The sequence below is a fragment of the Equus przewalskii genome, chromosome 25, assembly GCF_037783145.1.
Source record: "Equus przewalskii isolate Varuska chromosome 25, EquPr2, whole genome shotgun sequence".
In the NCBI taxonomy this organism is placed as follows: domain Eukaryota; kingdom Metazoa; phylum Chordata; class Mammalia; order Perissodactyla; family Equidae; genus Equus; species Equus przewalskii.
The window spans coordinates 19,901,947-19,923,459 of NC_091855.1; the positions used below are offsets into that span (position 1 = coordinate 19,901,947).

Sequence of the window (21,513 nt, forward strand, 5' to 3'; positions counted from 1 at the left end):
GGATGCAGATCTTTGCACCTGGCCTCCAGGAGCTCCCCGGTTTCTATCTAGGTCTCCACAGGGTTGCTGGCCTTGGTGGGGAGGCTAACCTCGAAGTGGGTGACTTGTGAGGCTGACAGCCTTGGAGATGCTACAGGGGCTGAGCTGGGGTCCCTGGGGCCGAGCTGGAGGCCTGGCCAAGGGGAAGGGGTGCTCTGCTCAGCTCTCAATCTGTCAAAGGCAATGCCTCAGAATGGCTGCAGCCCAAGAGCGGAGAAGCAGGAGAGAAAGTGTGTTCCTTCTGCAAAGTGCATCCCCCGGGGCTGGCCCACACCCCCTCTGTGATCACCAGCCAGAAGCACATTCTGACCAGAGTGTCCTCCAGGGGTGCCCAGGCCTCATGAGCTGCCTCAGCAGAGCCACCTTACCCCACCCCACCCCACCCTGCCCCACCGGACTGTCTATGGCTTCCCTCCAAAGTTGAAGGTGGTCCCCTGCCCCCTGGGCCCCTGAGGGTTTGTCTTGAGCAGCCCCCAATCAGAAAATGGGAACTCCCCTTCCTGCACCACTTATGACATAAAAACAAACACACCTTGTGGGTCACAGGCACATGGGAGTCTGATGGTAAGTGGTTTGGACTGAGGAAAGAAAAACAGGAATTTTTTTTTGCTTCATGCCAAGGTGTTCAAGAGAAGGCGGAGAAAGATGGGAGGTGAAAGGAAGAAAAAATGGAGCAGCCCCTGGGGATCCCTGCCTTCAGAGCCTGAGCAGCCGGCGACCAGGACCTGAGGAGATGGGGAGCCCCATTCACGCGGGGTCCAGAGGGCCTGGCACTGGGCTGGGGGTGGGGTAGCACTGGGGGGAGGGGAAGGGGTCTGTGCTCCTGCATTTGAGGGTGTTCAGGGGTGGCTGGGGCCAGGGCCCCCCAGTTTGGGGTCAAGATCACATCTTGGGAACCTCTCCTTATGGGAGGAGTGGACCTTGGGGTTCTGCCAAAAGCAGCTGGGAGGAAGACAGCCCAGGACGCTGCAAGAGCAGGCCGGAGCCACCTCCAGGGCAGGCCGGGAGCCCAGGAGCCCTTCCTCTGTCCGGCTTCCATTCTCTGCTGTTGTCCACTATCCGGCAGAGACACTCCCCTGGAAAAGCTGTTTCCAGACTAGAATAGTTTATTCAAGAGAATCTGGCTTGGCAGTCAGACAGCTACGCAGGGGCAGCTTGCTCCCTGTCCAGCCTGGGGCCCACTCTTGGCCTGTGTCCCTGAGAGGGGCAGGATGGTGACGCCTTGGCCACAAAGAACAATGTCCCAGTACAAGCAGTGGTAAGATATGAGGAGAGACCATAGGGGACAAGGAGTGGCAAAGGCCCCCAGGCAACCACTGTTCTCCAGAGCTGAACGTTCTGATCTCCAGGGTGCGGAGCTGCTGCCAGGAGGAAGCAGTGGGACCCCCCGCACCCCGCCTGCCTTTGTGCCCAGCTGGACTGTGGTGGCCTGAGCAGGCCCCTCCAACCCCACTCTGGGCAGGAGCTCCCAAAACAAAGGCCGCCTGTCGGAGCAGAGCCCAAGGACCAGTAGTGGCAGTGGGTCCCTCTCCCCTTCCCTCGCCAGCCCCCTGCAGACCCCCAGGGCCCCTGGGGCCTGGCTTGCCCCTCACAAAGCCACATGTCCTGCTTCTTCCCAAGCTGAGGCACACACGGGTCTGTGGCTGCCTTCTTTCCTTCTCTCACGTTCTGTTTAAGGCACTGAATTCCTGAGGGTCCTGTCCCTCCCTGCCCCTCATCTCGGAGGGGGCGAGTCATTCAGCAGGGATACAATTGGCTAATAAATAGAGGGCAGGTGCCAGCAGGGAGGTGACCAAGAATGTGACGGTAATAAATACACGAGCCGGGTGTGGGGTCTCTCTCTCCTCCGAGGGGCTGGTTACCTCCGGGGAACAATATCGCCGCACCTGCAGAGAACAAACACAGACGGGGGATGAGCCCACTGCAGAGGGCGGGGTCCCTCCTAGGGGAGGGCAGGCAGATGGCCGGAGCAGGAGCTGCGGCAGGCAGCGTGGGGAGACTGCAGCACTCCTGGACCTCTGCTTGCACCGACGCCAAGAAGCCAGGAGCTATGCTTCACCAAGCACTTACCCAGCTGCCCCAGCCTGCGCCAAGCACTCTCTCATTTACCCTTAACAGCATCCCATGAGGAAGGCACTGTTACTACCAGCCTTTTGCAGATGAGGAAACTGAGGCTCAGAGAGGTTAAGAAACTTGCCCAAGGTCACTCAGCTAGTCAGTGACAGAGCCAGCTTTGAACCCAATCTGGCTCCATGCACTAATGCCTCTGGTTACTCTGGGACAGCAGTTTTCAAACGGGGCTTCAGGTACCCCTAGATGTACAGGAAGATTGCCCAAGGTGTATGTGAGTACTGATGGTTTTAAAGGAATCAGTTTTCAGCCTCCACGTGTGCTCTGCCTGAAAACTGTCTGCCCGCGACGTCTGCTTCCCCACCATCTTCCCCGCCTGAGGTCGGCTTCCCCACCACCGAGCCACACCTGCCCTTCTCCCCTAAGAAAGGAAGGAAGCATCTTGCCACTGCAAACCCTGCTACCGTACTTTGCCCCAAGGTAAAAAAGTATTTTGGGGGGACACACTGAACAAAAGAACAATTTGAGGTGCAGCTATGGAGAAGGGAGATACGGCGAACCACTGGGCAACCAAGCCTTTCACAAGTCAGGCGGTTTCCGAGTCCTTGCTTTCAACAAAACTGAAGAACAACTTGACTGAATTGTCAGCTAATTATGTCAGGAGAAGTCATTTTTGTTGGCACATCACCTTGAGGTTTTTGGCAAAGAACTTGGAAGGAGTTCAAGTGATTGAGTGACATCTAGTTCCACTCACTTATCTACGTGGGTGCGGTTTCTCATCCTTTATCGTCTATAAACAAGGACGGACAGGGAGGGAAGGAGCGCTGGACGCTGTCTTGTCTGGCAGGAGGCAACATTCATTAGCTAATTGAAAAGAGGTGGCCACATCCATCTCATTGAGAGCCACTCCTGATAAGACTGATTGCACTTTCATGTTTAGCATTTATTAAAATGTGATGCATTTGTGCTGATTTGATCAATCTGTACTACTAGTAATTATTGTGAGAATTCACTCCAGGAGAAAATTTAATTTAGAGTTTTATGTTCAAGGGAAATTTTAAATAATTCAGACTTATATACCATTGTTGTGGTGGGTATACACAGCAAGGTGATACATTAGACTTCTGAACATTAAAAAAATATTTCATTAAGCTAAAAGTCTATGGGCAAAGTGAAATGGAAATACAAGTTCAAGAAAAAAAGAAGCAATGTGAATATGCAACTATTAATGAGAGTGTTCATATTTTTTTGTTGTTGCTGTTCATTTTTTAAAAGTGCATGATGGTAAGTAGGAAATTAGGATGTCCTATTCATAGGATACACCTGAAGAGTTATATGAGGGCTCTATATTAAATATTTATAACATTTATAAATATTTACAGTATTTTTATATTTATATATAACATGCGAGAAATGATATCCTTTGCAACTATTTACAATTTTGATGGAAAAGTTCAATGTCAACTTAAAAACGAATGGGGCCGGCCCCCTGGCCAAGTGGTTAAGTTCGCGCGCTCCGCCTCAGTGGCCCAGGGTTTCGCTGGTTGGGATCCTGGGCGCCGACATGGCACTGCTCATGAGGCCATGCTGAGGTGGCGTCCCACATAGCACAACCAGAGGCACTCACAACTAGGATATACAACTATGTGCTGGGGGATTTGGGAGAAGAAGGGAAAAAAAGAAGATTGGCAACAGATGTTAGCTCAGGGCCAATCTTAAGGAAAAAAAAAAAAAGAACAAGGGAGCACATAGGTTTTTGAAATTCTTTCAGGAGATTCCTGAATGAGACTTTTCAAGAATGCTGTCCTGGCAGATGGAGCAATGAGACACTTTCTATGTGGGGCTGCCCAGCCTGGGGGCAGCCCTGCATTGACTACACTGCCAGCTCCTTCTCCAAGTTGCTGCCTGGGCCCAGGGGAGAAAGAAGGGCCACATGTCTTCAGGGAACCAACTTCCCCAGAATCCCTGTCTATAGGGAGTGGGGTGGAAGTCTCTGCTCACGGAGGGGCAGGCTCATGGGGTGGGGCTTGGGTCAGCTCCAATCCCCCGGCATGAAATGCCTTCCTGGGGTCTTAGAGGGGGAGGAGACAGGCCCTGAAGGAGAAGGGCAGTGTGAGTGAGTTCCAGTGCATATGAAATATTTTATTTTTACTATTTACTCCCATGGATTCGGGTTTTCCCTTCTCTAGTCCTTCTACCTCAGCCACAACCCCGGCCTGGACTCCAGCCTGGGACTCCAGGTATGAAGCCAAGATAGGCAGGTAACATGGAAAGGGAAAGAGGAAGTGAGTGGACCCCAAGGCCTCCTGGGGGTGGGCAGAAATACTGGCCTGGGAGCCAGTGAGGGGTTGCACCTTTCCCAGGGCCGCCAGGAAGCAGCTATGGATAAGTTTTCAGCTGTTGGACTTTTCCAGCAACTTTTCCAGTGTAAGCACTGGAGAGCAGGAATCTTGTCGGTTTGGTCACTGATGAATCTGGCACACAGTAAATGCTTGGTAAATATTCACAGAATGACTGAATGCTTGCTGGGCCCTTGACCCCTCATTCTCCACACAGAGGAAAACTAGACTCAGAGAGGTGACATGACTTGCTGGAGGCCACACAGAGACTCAGGGCTAAGCCAGGACGAGAACTAAGGTCTCCTGATGACTCCTGGGTCCACTGCCTGGGCCTTGCTTTCCCCTTCCGACCACTGACCCCTGCTGGCAGGGCGGGGCTCCCCTCTGGCCCAGCCTCCTTGCCATCCATGGTCCCCCCTCGCACTCACAGGTGGCAGTCTGTGGGTCTCTGCTTCTCTCTCTTCCTCTTCCCCCTGCCCTTGGGTCTCCTCCTGCAATAAGCCAAAAGCGTCAGGACAAAGTGGCTGGGGGCCCCCATGCTAGGACAGGGACTGGCAGGCCCGAGAAAAACCTGGAGCCCCAGCCAGACCACTTACCTTTCTGGCTTCATCTTCTCGCGAAGAGGCCTAGGAAAACAGATAGAGAGAGAGGCAGGGGAGAATCAGGCGAGAGGTAAGTGGGGGCTTCCTCCCTACCCCTGTAGCTCGCCTCGGACATGCCAGTCCTGGCCCTGCAGTTGGCAATGTAGCCACTAGGGGGTAGCATGGAGCTAGCGAGGGAGAGACAGCCAGAGGGCTCTGGGCTTCAGCTCCACTCAAGACTCTGGTGACCTCCCCAAGAGAGGTACCAAATCCCTCTCCTGGCTCCTCTCTACATCCTTCTGCTCCTCAGCACCTTGGCATCAAGTCTGGGGACCTGTGAGCCTGTTCTCTGTTGCCTTCTCTGGTCACTTCCTTCCCTGGCTCCTGCCCTGCCTCCCAGGGTGCACTCTGGGAGTCTCCTCAAGGACAGTGAATAAGGGCCAAGGCCATGGACTGGAGGATGGTTGGCACGAGCTAAGGCTGCCTGTCAGGGCACAACTGCCACCCCTGCCCTGGGGATGTGTGACGCTGCAGGCAACTGCACGGGGAGTGGATGAGGGTGGGGTGAGGGGAGGTGAGCACAAGCCCCATGGTCACCAGGCATGTCCTGGCTCTGCCTCCCGGCACTGTGGCTGTTGGCCCAGAAGCAAGAAGAAAGATGTCCCTGTTGCCCAGCCCATTGGAAGGGGACAGGGCCTCAGTCTTCCCTGGGAACGGGGCTGGGGGCGTGGGACAGTATATTAACAGTCTGCTTCGGGGCCAGGGAATGCTGCCCTGGGCTGGCTGTCTCCCTTGGGAGCCAGGGCAGGGTACTGGGGCCTCCTGGGACGGCCTGGCCATGTGTCTGCCATCTTGGGCAAGTCAGAGACACCCTTGGAGCCTCAGTCTCCTGGTCTGCCTGCCCCAACAGAGCGGCTATGAGGGCATAGTTGAGGTAGAAGGTGAAAGGTCACCATCCAGCGCTGTGCCTTGGGGGGTTCACTACTGAACGACTGTCATATGACTAAGCCCTGGCTGGGAGGGACTGGAGGAAACAGATCGAGGCAGGGCCCCCAAGAGCAGTACAATAAAGAGAGCCTAGAGCCTGGGTTCAGGTCCAAAAAGGGCTCCCAGAGCCCTAGACACTAGGCAGGGCCAAGCCCAGGGCAGCAGTGGGGCTCCTAGAGCATGTGGTAATGGCCATGAGAGGCAGCAGGAAAAAAGGGCAGGCTTAGGGGAAGACAGGCTGGGGGTCATGCACTAGCAGTGGCAAATCATGCAACCGGACCAAACCTTAGTCTCCCCATCTGTAAAATGGGGATGCCAAGAGTACCTACCTCCCAGGGTGGTTCTGAGAGCAGATACCTTGTCTGTCTTGCTCACCACTGTATCCCAAGCATCTAGGACAGTGCCTGGCTGCGGTAGGCACTCAATAAATGTTTGTTGAATAAGTGAGAAAAGTGCCTCGTGTGGGGCTAGGCACAGAGTAGATGCACAATAAGCGGTAGTCCTCCCCTCTTCCTGCCCCAGGATAGGGCTCAGGACCCCAGTCTGGTGCCTCCATCATGGCCCACTGGCACCAGGAGAGCATCTCTGCCCATTTCTCTCTTCCCTCAGCCTGGTTGGCGGTGCCAGGCCGGCTACTCCTGGTAACGAATGTTCAGGGTACCCTGGGCATGGGCAGCGAGACTGGCACTGGGCAGAGGATTTGCCAGGTGAGGACTCAATTCTAAGGGAAGCCCAGTGCCTCTTTCCTTCTGCCCCGTCCTTCCACCAGGGCTTGTCCTTCTCTGCTCTCCTCTGCCGAGCTGCCCCCTCCCAGGGGCACCAGCCTGGCCAGAACGAAGTCCCAGCTTACAATGTCTTTGCCTCAGGTGCCTCTTCCAGGGCTGGGCAGCAGCCTCCCATCTCGGGGAGGAGGTGACATGCTCCGAGCCCCTGAAAGTCTGGGAGGGACCCAGGCTTCCTCTGCCCCTGTAGCCCTGTAGCTTCTCAACAGCTGTGCTCCAGCTGCTGGGACCACCTCCCCAGGCAAAACCGGCCGATGGTGGGACAAAAGGCAGCGGCCATTAGTCCCTATTTCCCAGCCAGGAAGGAAGTGCAGGCTGCAGCTGAGGCTGCCAGTTGCATGGGTCCTGTCCCTACCACCCTGAGGACCTACCTGCACTCGCAGCGCACGTGCTGAGAGAAGGTCAGCTCCACGTAGGAGGGCCGGTCCCCAGAGCGGATCTTCAAGAGCTGTAGGGAGAGAAAGGTTGGATGCCTGGATTGGGGGGTGGCCCGTGGTTTCCAACACTCTCTCCATCCTCTCCGTGGGGGGAGGACAAGACTCCCTATTCCTCACCAGCCTTTGGATGCAGGCCCTCATTCTGCTTTAAGGGTGGGGCAAACAGCCCTCCTACCTGCATGGCCATCTGAGGGACACCCCTGTCCCTCCCTACCCAGGGCCACCAGCATAGCCATAGTGTAGGAAGGGGGCCCATGCTCTGCAGTCAGAAAGACCCATGTTCAAATCTCGGCTCTTTCACCTGCTGAGCAAGCGAAATAACATCTCCGAACCTCAAGTTCCTCATCTGTGAAATAGGAACACTTGTCTTGAAGGAATGAGAGTTGAGGTAACACCTATGAAGGGCCTGGCACAGTGCTTGGCATTGTTCAGAAAGCACTCGACAAACCATCGTGTGTGTACGTGCACGTGTGTGTGTGCCTGCGTGCAAGCAAAGTGCAGGGCCTGAGCTGGCTTGAGAGGGCACCCGATGCTCCTGGTACACACAGAGGCTTCTTGAGTCTGAGCAGATTTCTTTTCCAACCTCAACCAGATATCCTGGGTCCTGGGGGAGGGCTAAGCCAGGGCCTGAGTAAGCTGGTAAGGGAGGAGGTGAGTGGGCTCAAAGCCCGGGGGGGGGGGGGGGCTCAGGAAGGAGGGCACTGTGCTGGAGTCAGTTCCAGTCCTGTGACCTTGGGCTGCCCTCCTTCCCTCGCTGGGTGGCCCCCTGAGCAGGCCAGGGCATGAGGAGGGGACTCTCCCTACCTGCATGGTGACGTTGACCGTCTCCACGGGCGCACAGTGCAGGTTCTCATCACCACAGCAGCCAGTGCAGCGCAGCAGCGAGACGCAGGATGGGCTGAACATGTGCTCCACCTCGCTGGGGTACTCAGACACAATGTCCACCAACCTCTCCAGCGTCCGGCAGTAGCTGCGGCCCCACACTTCATGGAAGGGCACCACTACGAGGAGGCACAGACAGCTGGGTCAGGCCAGGAGGGGCCTGCTCCTCAAAGCCCCAGCCCCAGCTCCCCAGGTCCTGCAGGGCCTTCCAGGTTCAGCCTCCACCCCCTCCTCCACGAAGCCCCCAGCCTATCTGAGCTCCCTCTGCTCCGAGCTCCTGACGTGATCCCTCTGGGAGGACTGTTTCCCTCTTGGCTCATCTGCTGGATGGAAATGCCAGTGGAACAGAATTTCTCGGGGCCCTGAGCTGTCTGCTCTGTTCTCAACTCAGGCTCGCACATCTGCCTTGGTGTCTCTGGAGCTCTGAGGAGCAGCTCTGGCAGCTCCCCAGGCCTTCTGGGTCTTTCTCAGGCCTGACCCGGTGCTTCCTTGGTCTTGGAGAATTTGCAGCAAACAGTCAGTTCTGCGAGTTCTGCAAGATTGGCTTGCAGAGTCCCACAGGGAGGGTTAGCCTTCCCCTTAGCCCTTATTTCCCACCCGCCCCCCCCCCCCCGGCCCCTCCAGCGGCCCTGGACCAGCTCTTCTGCCTGGCAGCCAAGACCAGCCAGCCACGTGCCCCATCCCCACTCGCCGTTTTAGTCGGACCAACCCTTGCACCAGTGGATGCCGCAACACCATAATTCCCACCTTTGGGCTCTGCTCCTTGCCCCCTTCTCATTTCTAACCAAATAAAGCCCACCAGCTGTTTCTCAAGGCCCACCGCCACCTCCTCCCAGAAGGCTTCTCCAACTTTTCCAGCAGGAACAGATGTTCCTCCTTTGAGCATAACTCGGCCCTGAGGGCTTGCTTTATCTCGCCCACTGGTGGCTCTTATCTCCTTTACAACCAAGTTGAGGCTCCGTGAGGACAGGGCCCCAAGCCTCCGGTAAACAGAGGCTAAGTAAGAACTGATTGATTAGATGACAGTACACTGAGGATTATCAGGGATGTCCCGGACCACCACAACGTCCTGGTGGTTGTGACCAGGATCTTTTAGGGGCTGATCTGGAACCTCTCAAAAGATGCTGCTCTTTCAGGGGAAGGCCTGGGGCCTGGCCCCAAATGGAGGCTCCCAGGAAGTGAGTAGCTAAAGCCAGGAGACTTGGCTTCTAGTCCTGGCCCTACACTGGCTGTGTGACCGTGGGGAAGTCACTTAACCTCTCTGGGTATATCAGTTTCCTCAGCTGGGGAAAAAGAAGGCTGGGAGCAGATGGTTGCTAAGCTTCTCCCAGCTCTGACGACGGTCTGTGACTTTGCGCACACATCCCAACCCAGCCTTGAGACTGTGGCAGAGAAACATCTCCAGCCCTGGGTCATCCTGCCCTACACCTGCTGGTCATCCTCAGCCGGTGGGGGAGGGCAGGGAAGCTGGGCTACCTGGGGACCCTGCAGCCTCTGCCCTAGAGCAATGGCCTCTCCTGGCAGCCCCTCGCTTCCTTCCACGGCCCTTCCTAGGAGGCAGAAGGGGCCGAAGTCCATTCCATTGAGCCTCTGAGGACGTGAGTCTCAGAGTAATCTCAGAGGAAAAATAAACTTCAGCCCTCGCAGAGGCCCTTGGGAAAGGCTGCAAGCTGGTGGAAAATACCCAGGAGGCGGTGTGTCCACGTGGAGCTGGCAGAGGCGGCCACAGAGGCAATAAACCGTGCTTATCTGAGTGTCTGCTGCTCCATTCTGCCCTGTCTGCTCAGGGGGCACTAGGACTAGGTCCAGGAATGGGAAGGGGACCAGACGCTTCCCCTGAGCCCACCTCTCCAGCCACAGGGACATTCTCCCTGGATCCAAGTGGGAAACAAGGCGCTCTCCCTCTAGGCAGCCCCAAAGCCTGGGGGAAGGCGGCCTTTGCAGTGCGAGGTCAGAGGAGCACCTCCCCATCCTAACTCCATGAGCGCGTGTTTAGTCTAAAATCTTCACGAGCACCATGTAACTCTAGCGCTTAATCTCTGCCTCGGAAAACATAAATAACAGCAGAGAAATAGCCAGCTGCCAAAGTGCCATAGGAGGCTCAGGCTCCTGCCCTGGGACCAGCCATCAGGGAGGCGACAGCAGCAGAGAAGGGGCACCCCAGTCCCCTACCATTCCACCAACAGACTCCCACCCGGCTGGGCCAGGTTAAGCAGAGCCGGCTGGGCCTTGGCAGTAGAAGAGATTTCCTGTCTTCACCCCCACACCCCACCATGCAGACTGTGTCAACAGGTCCCAGGCTCCAGGGCCCCGAAATCCACCACTTTCTGGGCCACATGGCCAGACCATGCTGGGGGAGGGCTGAAAAGAAGGTGGGCTGGGCCTGGTTTACCTGGCAGCCCCCCGGGAAAGGGCAATTCATCGGGAAAGAGGGCAATTCATCGGTGGAGGCCGCTGCTTGGGTGTGTGAGAGAAACAAAGGGGGCTGGGCGAGGGGCCGGCTGAGGGAGCATGCGACCGCTCCCAGATGTGGGCTGAGCCCTCAGGAAAGAACTCTGCTCAGCTGCTCCTGAATGCACTTCCTCTGGCCCCAGACCTGCTCCAGAGGCAGGGGTTGCAGGGAAAGGAATGGGAGACTGTGGCCCAGTCAGGCACCTGGGTGGGGCTAGGTGGTCCCACAAGGGCCACAAGTGGGCCCTCAGCTCTCCCGCCGGCCCTATAGGCCTCCCACCTGGCTCCAGCTGCCTACCACCCAGGACAGAGGAGACCCAAGAAGGGAAATGTTTAATCCTGAGAGCAAGCTTCTGGAGAGGCTGCTGGGGAGGGGCCCTCGGCCTGTCTCAGAGCTGCTGGCCATCAGCCTGAGCCCAGCAGGTGTGCTCTCCATGGTCACTGGCGGGGCACACAGCCAGCCTGCCTCAAGGGACAGCCTGCTCATGCCTGCTCAGCCATGAGCCATGGGGAGGCCTGGTGCCATGCACTTGGCTCTGCCACATATACTGAGGAGTATCTGATGCTTTAGATGACCCCAAGGGCCTCTCTGAGCATCAGGTTCTTCATCTATAAAATGAGGAGAATACAAATGCCTTCCTAGTTCACAGCCTGTGCTCAGCATAGAATTCTGGTAAACGCCCAACGCTATTATTAGAATAGTAATAGTAAAAATCAATGTCCATGGCTGCAAAGTGCAGACCACATTGTCTCTTGTCTGGCATTTGTGGGAGGGCATGGCATTTTCAGATTTTGATAGCTGGGGTCCAAAGCTCATGGTACTTCCCCTGGCCACCATACAGGCTTCCTGACTGATGAGGTTGACAGGTGAGCTGCCCTAAGGAATTGACACTTCCAGGCCTCCTCACGCTGGTCCCTGGGAGATATATATACTCCTGTGACTCCTCTAGGGAGTCAGATAATCCTACAATCTTAGAAAAATAACCTGAAATATCATGTAGTCTAAGGCTCCCATTTTACAGATGAGGAAACTGAGACTCAGATTTCTTTGGTAGCTGTTGCCTGAAATATGCTGAAAGCATCATAAAGGCCATGGGGTGGAGATGGGTGATGGGTCCCTCCCCAAACCCCAGAGGGCACAGCAGGGGAGGGGGAGGGCATCAGTGAAGTCAAGGGCTGCTACCTCCCCCACCACTCGGTGCCCAAGTGCCCGCAGGCAGCTGGTGGGCGGGCAGGCAGGCCAGCAGAGAGAGGGTGTTCCCAGCCTGCGGAGGCTATCACACGCGTGCGTGTGCACGTCGCTACACACTCCCTCTCCCCTACACGCACAGTAGGAAGCCTCAGCAGTGGTGTGTGGACTCGCCGCACGTCTCGGAGAGGCCGGGAGGGAGGAGCGAGGCAGGGGCCCTGGCATGCACCTCCTGCCTTCTGCACGTATGCCTTTTTGGCAAACATGTTGCCCTTTGAAGATTTCCTCTTGATGCCACCCGGGGTGGGGAGTGGAGGGGTCAGGGAGGGCCCGACTCATATTCTGTCTGTTTGTAATCAATGGAAAGGCCTCGTCAGATCGCTGCAGACGGGCCAGGGCTGGGCTGCTGGGAAGGTCCCCTCAGCCCTCACTGATCCCCTTGACTGATGGCCCACGGCATCCACTCCCAGACCGCCAGTGTGGCCCCCAGCACTCACTGCCCGAGCTGCCCTCCAAGACCCCATCTGGCCCCTTCCACATGCTGGGAAGGGACTCTGAGCCAACTGGATGCACCCTGGGCATACTGGCCCCAGCCCTGTTCTCTGTGTGCTGGGTGACCCCGGCCCAGGAATACACCTCTCTAGGCCTCTAGGTCACAACGGCGGAGCTCTCAGGCCCTGCCAACCTCATCAGCCAGGATGTCAGGCAGCTTGCAGATTCTCTCCAACTCAGTCTCAGCCAGTACCCACCCTTCATGCCAGTCTCTTCCCATCCTCCGCAGAGGCCTGGGAGGGAGGGCTGGATGAGCACACATACCCCCAGCCCAGCCAGCTTACCTTCCACCTCTGACGAGCCGTTCCCAGCAGACAAGGCCCACTGCTGTGGACAGAAAGGTGCAGAGATGAGGGAACCACTTGGGTCTCTGCGCTCTGGGGCCAAGTGTGTTGACAAGAATGTAGAGGCTCCTCTGGGCTCCTTTCCCCCTGCTGCACACACTCTCTGCTCAGTCTCAGAGCCGCCTCTTTCCAGGTGCAACTAAAAACTCACTGGACCCTGGGTGGTCCCACCCCTCTCTTTGGCCTCAGTTTCCTCTTTTGGAAAGGGTGGCAGGCTGGAGGCTTTGGAGACTTTGTTTTCTGTGCCCCAAAGATCTTGCAATCCTTTGGGGTCTCCCTTCCACCCAGCCCTGCTGGGCCCTGTGCAGCCCGCCTTGGCTGGGTGCCAGAGCCCAGGGCGAGGTGATCAGCTAGTGGGAGCCGAGGGGCTGGAGCGGGTGGCGCCATGAGCTGGTGCTGCCGGTAACGTTACACCTCTGGCCAATCCTGCAGCCAGCAGATGGGTGGCGGTGGTGGGGCTCTTCCACCCCTGTGGGACCGCCCAGCCCACCCACTCCTGGGCTGGGGCTGGGGACTCCCGGGGCAGCAGGACAGCGTAGTGGGAAGGGAGCTCATGGGCTTTGTCAGGATTTCACTGCCCAAGCTGGCTCCTGGCCAGACTCACCCGGCTCCTGGGAAAAGGGCCCTGCTCACTTCCCCAGGCCCTGCACTGAGGACCTCCGGCTGCCCACCAGGGAAAGAGGGCACAGCATGACCTCCTGTCTCACCCCCAGCCCACCCAGGAGCCCTGGGCTCAGCCCAGAGCACTGGTGGGGGCAGGGCCCAGCCTCCCCACCAATGGCCTCTTCAGCAGGCTTTCCCTCTGTCAGGCCAGGTCAGAGGTCCTGGGGGCGCCTGCCTTGTCACGGGGCCTCGACCCTGACCACAAGGCCAGGGACCCGCCTGAGATTAGTGGAGAGATGCTTTTAGCAAAGCCACCAGAGCTCCAGGGGCCAGACAGGAAACCTCCCTCCCTTCCCTGTGGCTTCCCTGCCCCCACCAAGACAGACCCCGGAGCTAGAGTCTGGGACAGTGCAGCCTGAGGTCTCCTCCCAGACGGCGTGGTCCAGCTGGCTCCTGGGAAGTGTGTGGACATCCTTGGAGGAGCCACTCCCCAGAGTGAGTCTGTGATTTCAGAGCCCCTGCTTCTAGTGCTGGGGGTGGGAAGGTCAGGGGAGCCAGGCTGGGGGTGGCGGGGTGGGTCTTACCTGGGGGGGCACAGCAGGCAGCGCCAGCCCAGCCAGGAGCTGCAGGAAGCAAGTGAACAGCCTCATGGCAGGCATCTTCTCAGACGTCCCAAGCCAGGAGGCTCCAAGGGAAAACCACCATGCTCGCCCCCCTGGGGAGGCCCTAGCACAGGAGGAGGGGAGCTGAATGGGGGGCCGGATGCCCCCTCACTGCGACCTCGAGGTCCCCGCCGGTGGCCTGAGCATCTTCTGCAAGCCCTGGGGAGTCGGGAGCCGGCAGGTAAGGCTGCGGCTGGGGAACCTGATGCGGAGCGCCCGGCGGGGCGGGGCGGCGGGGGGCAGGCGGGTCCCTGGGGAGGGTCCGTCGGGAGCCCAGAGCGATCCCCCTTCTCTTATGGCTGGCAGCGAGGATGCGGCTTCCTTCTCAGACAGCAGCTCCCTTCTGGGACTGAAGCTTTTCGGCTGCTGGGTTTCAGGGGCCGTGAACGGGGCGGGGCTGCGGGCCGGCCCCGCCCACTGCCGACGCCGCTCCAGACCCGAGTCCTAGGGAGCGCCTAGCGCCGGGCCGGCCCGGAGGTGGCCGAGGCGCAGAGCTGAGCGCGCCGGCCCCGCAGCGCGTGCAAGGGGCGCTCCGCACACCGACCCTTAATGCCCCGCCGGGGCTCGCCGGACCGAGAGCATGCAGTGCCGGCCGGCGGAGAGGGGTTCACAGCTCTGTTCCCCTCTTCTAGGCCGGCCACCGGGAGTGGGAGCATCCAGATGTGGAGCCCAACGTCTGCAAACGAGGTTCGTGACCTTAGCGGCCTCTGCGGAAACTACAGTCATTTGGTCAGGCCCTTCCACCTATGTCATCCCCACAATCCTCAGGGGCGAAAGGATTATTAACCTTATTTTATAGATGAAGAAACTGAGGTTCCCAGAGTGCCCCTGCCTGTATATGTTGTGCAGACATATGCACACTTGAAAAGTGAGTGTGTGTGTGTGTGTCTGAGGAACTGACAGAGAAAATCCAAGCCGCGTGACTCCAGAACTGTCTCTCCACCCCATGCACCATCCTCCTGGTCAGGCTTTCAGACAGCAGGGTAGCCCAGCTGTGGGTACCTGGCTGGGGGTCCAGCACTCATTCCTCCTGTGGGAAGCAGTTTGCTCAGGCCCTCCCTGTGAGGCCGCCACATGTGGGTTGGAGAGTGGCCTAGTGCAGCATTTCCTCCTGGTTCGAGGAGGAGGAGGAAATGCTCCAAGGCGTCAGGGGTCTGCGGATGGGAGTCTGTGTGTGTCTGTGTGTGCATGTGCCTATGCATGTGTGTGGGCATTTCTGTGTGATTGTGAAGACCCACGTGTGCTATGGGTCTCTGTGTGGTCTGAGAGTCTGCATGTGTCCTCTGTATGTACAAATGTGGCTTGTGTGGGGGTCTGGTCTCTTGGTATCTCTGTATGCTCATGTGATTATGTGTGTGTATGTGTCTGCTGTGTCTCTAGATGTGTTTGGAAGTGTGTCTGAATGTGCTTTTCAGTGGGATTGTGAATTTTTATGCCCGCCTGTGTCTTTGTGTGTGTGTCTCCCTCTGTGTGTGAATATCTGGACTGGCTTCTGTGTGTGATTACGCATCTCTTTGTGCATTTGCTTGTGCCCTCCCCGTGGTCCTTGAGCATTCATCACTGCCACTCCCTCCCTGGCTGCCAGAACCTGGCAGGATTCAGGATCATGGGCTGGCCTGGGCTGGGGCGGGTGGGCGGCTGTGGGAGAGGACGGAGGCCTGGGAGGCGGCCCCTACAGCTCACATTCCAGCCAGGAGCAGAGAGGCCAGGGCAGCCCCAGCTCTCACCCCAGTGACCTCTGCGTCCGCTGCTTGCCTGCCCACCCACGCGGGGCTGCCAGAGACGCCGCCTCCCTGCCTGGCCGGCCCCAAGACTGGAGCTCCAGGAGCCAGGGGCCAGTCACCGGACAGCTAAGCGGGGGCCGCAGAGAACTTTCTGACTAGCTGCAACATGCTAGGGCTCGTGGGCAGACAGATTCCTTCCTGGCCTAGGGTTATGGTAGAGGGAGTGTAGGGATCGCTGTGCATGTGTTTGGGGGTGAGTAGATGTGTGTTTGTGCATATCTGGATCATATATGTTTGCCCATAACATCTGTGTATACATAGGCATGTGTTTCTGTGTCTTTATCCTGGATTTGGATTTGCGTATGTGGCCACGGGTGTGTGTTATGCATGAACGTGTGTATTAAATGTCTGTCCTGTATATGCTTGTCTATAGCTGAGTGTCTTGAGCACTTATGTACTGGGCATATTTGCCTATAACCATGTATATACAGCATGTGTATATTGTGTATGTGCGTGCATTTGTATTCCCTCATTTATTCTTTCATCACCGCATATTGCTTCATGCCCCGGGGGCTGGGATGTGGTGTGACGGTTCCCTTGAAGTTGACTTTTGGGGGCGGAGGGTATAGATGGCGGAGGATGCCACAGCTCTCTTCCTACACTCTGGAGTGAGCTCAACACCTGGGCAATGACTGTCATTCTCCCAAGTACACCTCAGGCTTTTTGTCACTAAACTGGGGACTTTCTCAACCTGACCCTTGGGTCGTGAGATGAATTAGCTGGGGTAGGCTAAGACCCCGCAGGTCCCATGGGTTAGATAGAACTTTACTCTTGCTCACATCCAGTCCCGGGGGGGTGGTGTGCTGGTAGCTTGGCTCCCCTGAACTGTGACTCCAGTCCTTGCCAGCCACATAACCTCAGGTGACTTCCTTTACTTCGCTGAGCCCCTGCTCGCTCCATCTAAATATATGAGGATAATAACAGTCCTTACTTCACAGGTGGGGACTGACAAAGCAGCTGGGTGCAGGAATGGTACCTGGTAGGCATGATTTCTAATTCAACTTTTGATTCTTGTTAGAGATATAAAAACACTACAGGGGCCAGCCTGGTGGTGCAGTGGTTAAATTCACACTCTCCACTTTGGTGGCCTGGGGTTCATGGATTCGGATCCCAGGTGTGGACCTATATAGCGCTTGTCAAGCCATGCTGTGGTGGCATCCCACATACAAGGTAGAGGACGATTGACACAGTTGTTATCTCAGTGACAATCTTCCTCAAGCAAAAAAGAGCAGGATTGGCAATAGATGTTAGCTCAGGGCCACTCTTCCTCACCAAAAAAACCCTCAAAATACTACAGTGACAGAGCAGAGTCCCTGCCTTCATGGACATGAGACAGATAGAAAATAAAGAATCCTATGTTTCTGCCAATTGCAGAGGAGTGAAAGGATAGAGGGATTTGCACATGTGCATGCATGCATGCACACACACACACATCTCAGCATCACCATGTGGACAATCAGACCCCCTGTCGTGAGGCCTCCCGAGTAGATCCAGGAGCTGAGCACATCCACCGGCAGAGTCAGTGTTCTCAGCTCTGCATTTAACTGTCTATCATCGGAATTCTCAAAATAACCCTATGAGGTAGGTTTCAATTATTCCCATTTTGAAGATGGGAAAATGGAGGTGCAGGGAGTTTAAGTAATTTGCCCACAGTCATTTAGCTACTAAGGAAGGCGCAGAGATGGGGATCAAGCCTAGGTCTTTCTGCAGAATTCTCTCCAGTGAGCAGAAGCTCTTGCTGCTAACCAGACTTCAAATACGTTGAAGGAGGGCCTATGTCTCAAAGCCTTTCTGGGTCTTCCCCCTGCTGGAGCAGAGGGGGTGCTTGCCAAACTCTGACAAGTTGATGTGTGGGAAGGAGAAGCCCTCATCCAAGGCCTGGAGCTGACCCTGTTACGGGAGTTGGGGACATACAGGTGAACACAAGGGTCTCGGCCATAGGAACACTGTCTGGGCCATGACAGCAGTCACCCTGAGCAGCCACAGGTTCTAGTTCTGCATGCTAAGCTGCCGGGCCAGCCCCTACCTCCCAGGGCCGCCCCAAAACACAAGACTTCCCACACTTGGCATTAGTCATGGTTTTAGCCTGAAATACCTGCCTCAACCCATCCCAATTTCTTGGCTTTCAGCTTCCTGACTCATTTTCCCATTCTGGCCTGGCCTCTTCAATGTCTTGACCCTCTGAATTACTTTTCTTTTCCTTCTCCCTTGATGACAGTTCAGCATCTAGCACTGGAGTAGTGTCCCAGGTGGCCCTGGGTAAGCCCACTCCCTCGGACCCTGTCCCTGAGCCCCAGACCTGGGTGTGGCCAGAGGCAGGTGGGAGGTGGAGTACCTGGGACTGGACTCCCTCCTCCCTGGCTGGCAGGGAGAGCTCGGGCCAAGGGCCTTCCCACTTTATAGGCTAGACATGCTGCAGCCACAACTAGCCAAGTCACCAGCAAGAAGGTACCTGGTTGACCTCTTTGCCTTCTCCTCCAGCCTCCTGGGCTGGGATTTCCTGTGGACTCACCCTAGCCTCAACCTGCACCCTCTCATCTCTCCATGCACTTCTTCTAGGCAGGCTCTGATGGTTGTCCTGGCCACCACCACTGGGTGGAAAGCCGCTCATCCAGGTTCTCCCAGCACCTTGAATTGCCCCTCCATCATGGCACCTGACCCCCACTGTCATCACTGCCCAGCTGTCTGTCTGTCTTCCCTCAGACTATAAGATCTGAGAGAACAGACATTTGTTCACCACTGGATCCCCAGCACCTAGTGCAGTGCCTGGCGCACAGTAGGTGTTTGATTGATGGCTGAGTTGCACCAATCCTCAGAGCACTCACTCTTCTCCCCATGGGGAAAACATTCCAAGTCTGCCCGTTCCTTGCCCAAATGTCCTTCAGCCTTCAGAGGTAGCCCTCCTGGACCCCATGCTCAAGACAACTTGGGTGGGCCTCTCTGGTAGGGGTAAGTGTGGGAGAACAATGTCCTGTTACTGTGTAATCATGCCCTGGGCTGGTCACCACAGTCCCGCCAGCCTCCAGGGGACAAGGCTCATGCCTCAGGCCAGAGACCAGAACCCGGTGGGAGGCCTGGGGTGGGGCTGAGTTGGAAGGGAGACAAGAGCAGAGCCCATGTGTGACCGAGTGGTTCCCAGGGGCGGGAAACAAGATGGCACCCGCCATGAGGGCTGCGAACAAGGGAAGCCAGGCGAGGTGCCCACGGCCTTGTCCCAGGCCTTTGGAGCGACATGTCGTCACCAAAGGATTGGAAACCTGTACTTTGGGAATTTGGCAGCCGGGGCTGGGTTTTTCGTGTTTTCTGTAATTATTTCCCTTTTGTTCTCCCTTAGTATTTAGTAAAGCCCTTTGTGAAAATGCCAACTGGCCTCAGCTGTGCTAAGAGGACTGACAAAGGGGTACTCTGTGCGTGCTGGGCCCCATGCTTTAGTGGAAGGACCTAGCTTAGTGGTGGCAGCAAAGTCAAGGACCACTAAGGGCGGAGGGAGGCTCTGGGGCCACAGCCGGTATCTTGTGTCCAGCAGCCTCCCCGACACTAGCTTCCTTCCAGGCCCTTCCAGGCCCCAGACTGGGCTTTATTGAAACCAGAGGGACTGGAGGGCAGGCCAGTCATGGCTGCTTTGAGGGAGGGTGTTTGTTTAGATCCTAGTGGTGACCAATGCTCCTGAGAAACCCAGAGGCTGGGCACCTGCTGTGCCCTGGCCACCCAGTCGGGGGCAGTCCTCCGCAGCTGGGGCTACTTGGCAAGCTACTGTCGAGGAATCGGGCTCGTGAGCTGGTGCCGTAGCTGCCTCCCCTTCCTGCCCTCACAACTCAGGCCCCTGCTGAGCCTCAGGCCCCCGCCTGCCTGCTGCCCACTAGGGTGGACACTCAGCTTGTCCCTTCCCAACTGCTGAGACCCTCCACATCCTTCTTTCCGGCAACTATGCCCCCCTTCTCCTTCCAGCCCCTCCTGGCTGTCCCACAGCATCTCTGAGCAGCCCTGGTGAGAGGGGCCAGGAGACCTTCCCCCTCAAGAACAATCGCCCCTTTCTCTCTGTTGTGTAAGTGATACGCGAGGAGAGGAAGCTGTTTGTAACTAATCGGCTGTGATGTGGAACGGAGCTCTCTGAGAACTGGAGGCTCGGGGCTGTCCCGCCTCTGTGACAGCTGGGTGGGTGGGATGGCAGATCACCCTTCTCATCCCCCACTTCACTGGGGAGGCCTGAGGGATGATGGCTGGTAGTAGGTCCTGCCCATGTAACACCTCCTGTGTGCCAGCTCTGTGCTTCACACGCTCAGTACGTGGGAATCTCCCAGCCACCTTTGAGAGAAGATTGTTGCCCCTACCTTTCCGATGGGGAAACAGAGGTTCAGAGAGGTGAGGTTGCTCATGCAAGTTCCCTCGGCTAGCAAGCAGCAGAGAGGAGAGGGATGGACGAGGTCCAGCGGAGGCCGTGCAATGAGGCAGTGTCCAGCAGGGCTTAAGAGCCTGCCACTAGTTGTGTGACCTTGGGCAAGTCTTGTCAGCTTTCTAAGCCCATCTCAGAGGCGGGTTGTGTGGTTTAAATGAGAAAGTGGGTGTTGGCCATGTAGAATGGTGCCTGATATGCTGTAAATGCTTAATAACTTCAGCTACTGTAATGATTTCCTGGGGAAAGGGGAAAGAGGTGAGCCAGGTTACCACCCCCCAGGCTTCAGGCAGACCACCCCCCCATGGTCACCATGGATGGCCCGAAAGCCATCCCACAGGAGGCAAAGCTGCTGGGTTATTCCTCTGCCCTCTGAGGCTGAGCCACTTCGGAGACCCCATTCTCCATAGTGGGGATATTGGGAGAGGATGGGAGAGAAGAGGGCACCCACACCCCTGGGTCCTTCTCTATGCCAGTTGCATAAGGAGACAAAGATGATCCTGGTGCATAGACATCACAGATCATTCTGAATTGGCATCTGAAGAACCAGAGTCAAGGTGCAAAGTGCTACGGGAGCAGAATGGGTGGGGAAGAGGATGCTGGGGTGTGTGCGCGTGATCAAACACATATCGGATCTCCCTGGCCTGGCAATCCTGACCATCCCTTCCCCCGGGGAGGCACCCACCCAGAAGCTGGAAGATTCTGTGAAAGGGGAAGGGAGATGGGCCCTAGGACCAGGGCCCTTGGCTTCTTGGGACAGGAGGTCTTAGTGCCCTAGGCATGTCTTCAAGGTGACAGTGTGACAAAAGTCTTCTGCAGGGACTCCCCCAAAGGAAAAAAAGCGATGCTTGCTTTCTGCGTAGTAAGTGAAGGACTTCCCTGAGCACCTGGGGGAGGGGCCGTGGGGGAGGGAGAGGGCAACAGCAACCCAAAGACCATCCCTGCCCCTCACCCTCAGGCCACTGTGTCCGGAGGCTGCAGAGTCTGGGGAGGCAGCCAGTGGCCCGAAGGCCATTGCTTGCGTCCAGAGCTGGCAGTGGGGCGAAGGGCCTGGAGTCTCAGCTTGGCGCACACCCTGAAGCCGAGAGGCCAGGGGCTGGCGAGGGGCTTCTGTTCTTGTCAGGAATGACGTTGTCTCTGTTACAGGTCGGAGGTCAGCGGAGACTTTATAGACTAAACATCTCCTAATTGGAACAGTGTGGATCTGGATGAGGATCCCCACAAAGCCTGTATCTGTTCCATTTTAATGTCACCCCTTGGAGCGTTAGCCCCTGGTCAAGTTGTCATTCTGTACTTCAGAGGGAGGGGCTGGGCCAGTGACTCAGCCAGACTCCAAGAGAAGGAGCTGCGTCTTCTGTGGGCCCTCCACTCAGTCGGCCCTGCTCTGTGCCGGCCCCTGGGCCTAGTGCTTGAGACAC

At 56.9% G+C, this 21,513-nt stretch overlaps 1 protein-coding gene across 2 annotated transcripts; it reads right to left on the reverse strand.

Moving 5' to 3' along the window:
• Nucleotides 1-1,127: 1,127 nt before the first annotated feature.
• Nucleotides 1,128-14,340, reverse strand: PGF (placental growth factor). Of its 2 annotated transcripts, XM_070592851.1 has the most exons (7): nt 13,841-14,319; nt 12,594-12,636; nt 8,040-8,236; nt 7,170-7,246; nt 5,045-5,074; nt 4,877-4,939; nt 1,128-1,925 (listed from the first exon to the last, which is right to left on the reverse strand). In XM_070592851.1, exons 1-7 carry the CDS (start codon nt 13,913-13,915, stop codon nt 1,898-1,900), a joined length of 513 nt encoding a protein of 170 aa, XP_070448952.1. In that variant the 5' UTR covers nt 13,916-14,319; the 3' UTR covers nt 1,128-1,897. The 2 variants fall into 2 exon arrangements, with proteins under 2 accessions (XP_070448952.1, XP_070448953.1); XM_070592852.1 differs by lacking the exon at nt 4,877-4,939 and having other exon boundaries at nt 13,841-14,340.
• Between the last annotated feature and the right edge of the window lie 7,173 nt (nt 14,341-21,513).

Bases quoted from the DNA above. Each gene is read 5' to 3' on its own strand.
- PGF (XM_070592851.1), bottom strand. From the start codon at position 13,915: ATGCCTGCCATGAGGCTGTTCACTTGCTTCCTGCAGCTCCTGGCTGGG. The intron at 7,247-8,039 runs GTAGGGAGAGTC...CTCTCCCTACAG, and splicing joins CGGTCAACGTCACCATGCAG to CTCTTGAAGATCCGCTCTGG. The intron at 1,926-4,876 runs GTGAGTGCGAGG...TGTTCTCTGCAG, and splicing joins AGACCCACAGACTGCCACCT to GTGCGGCGATATTGTTCCCC.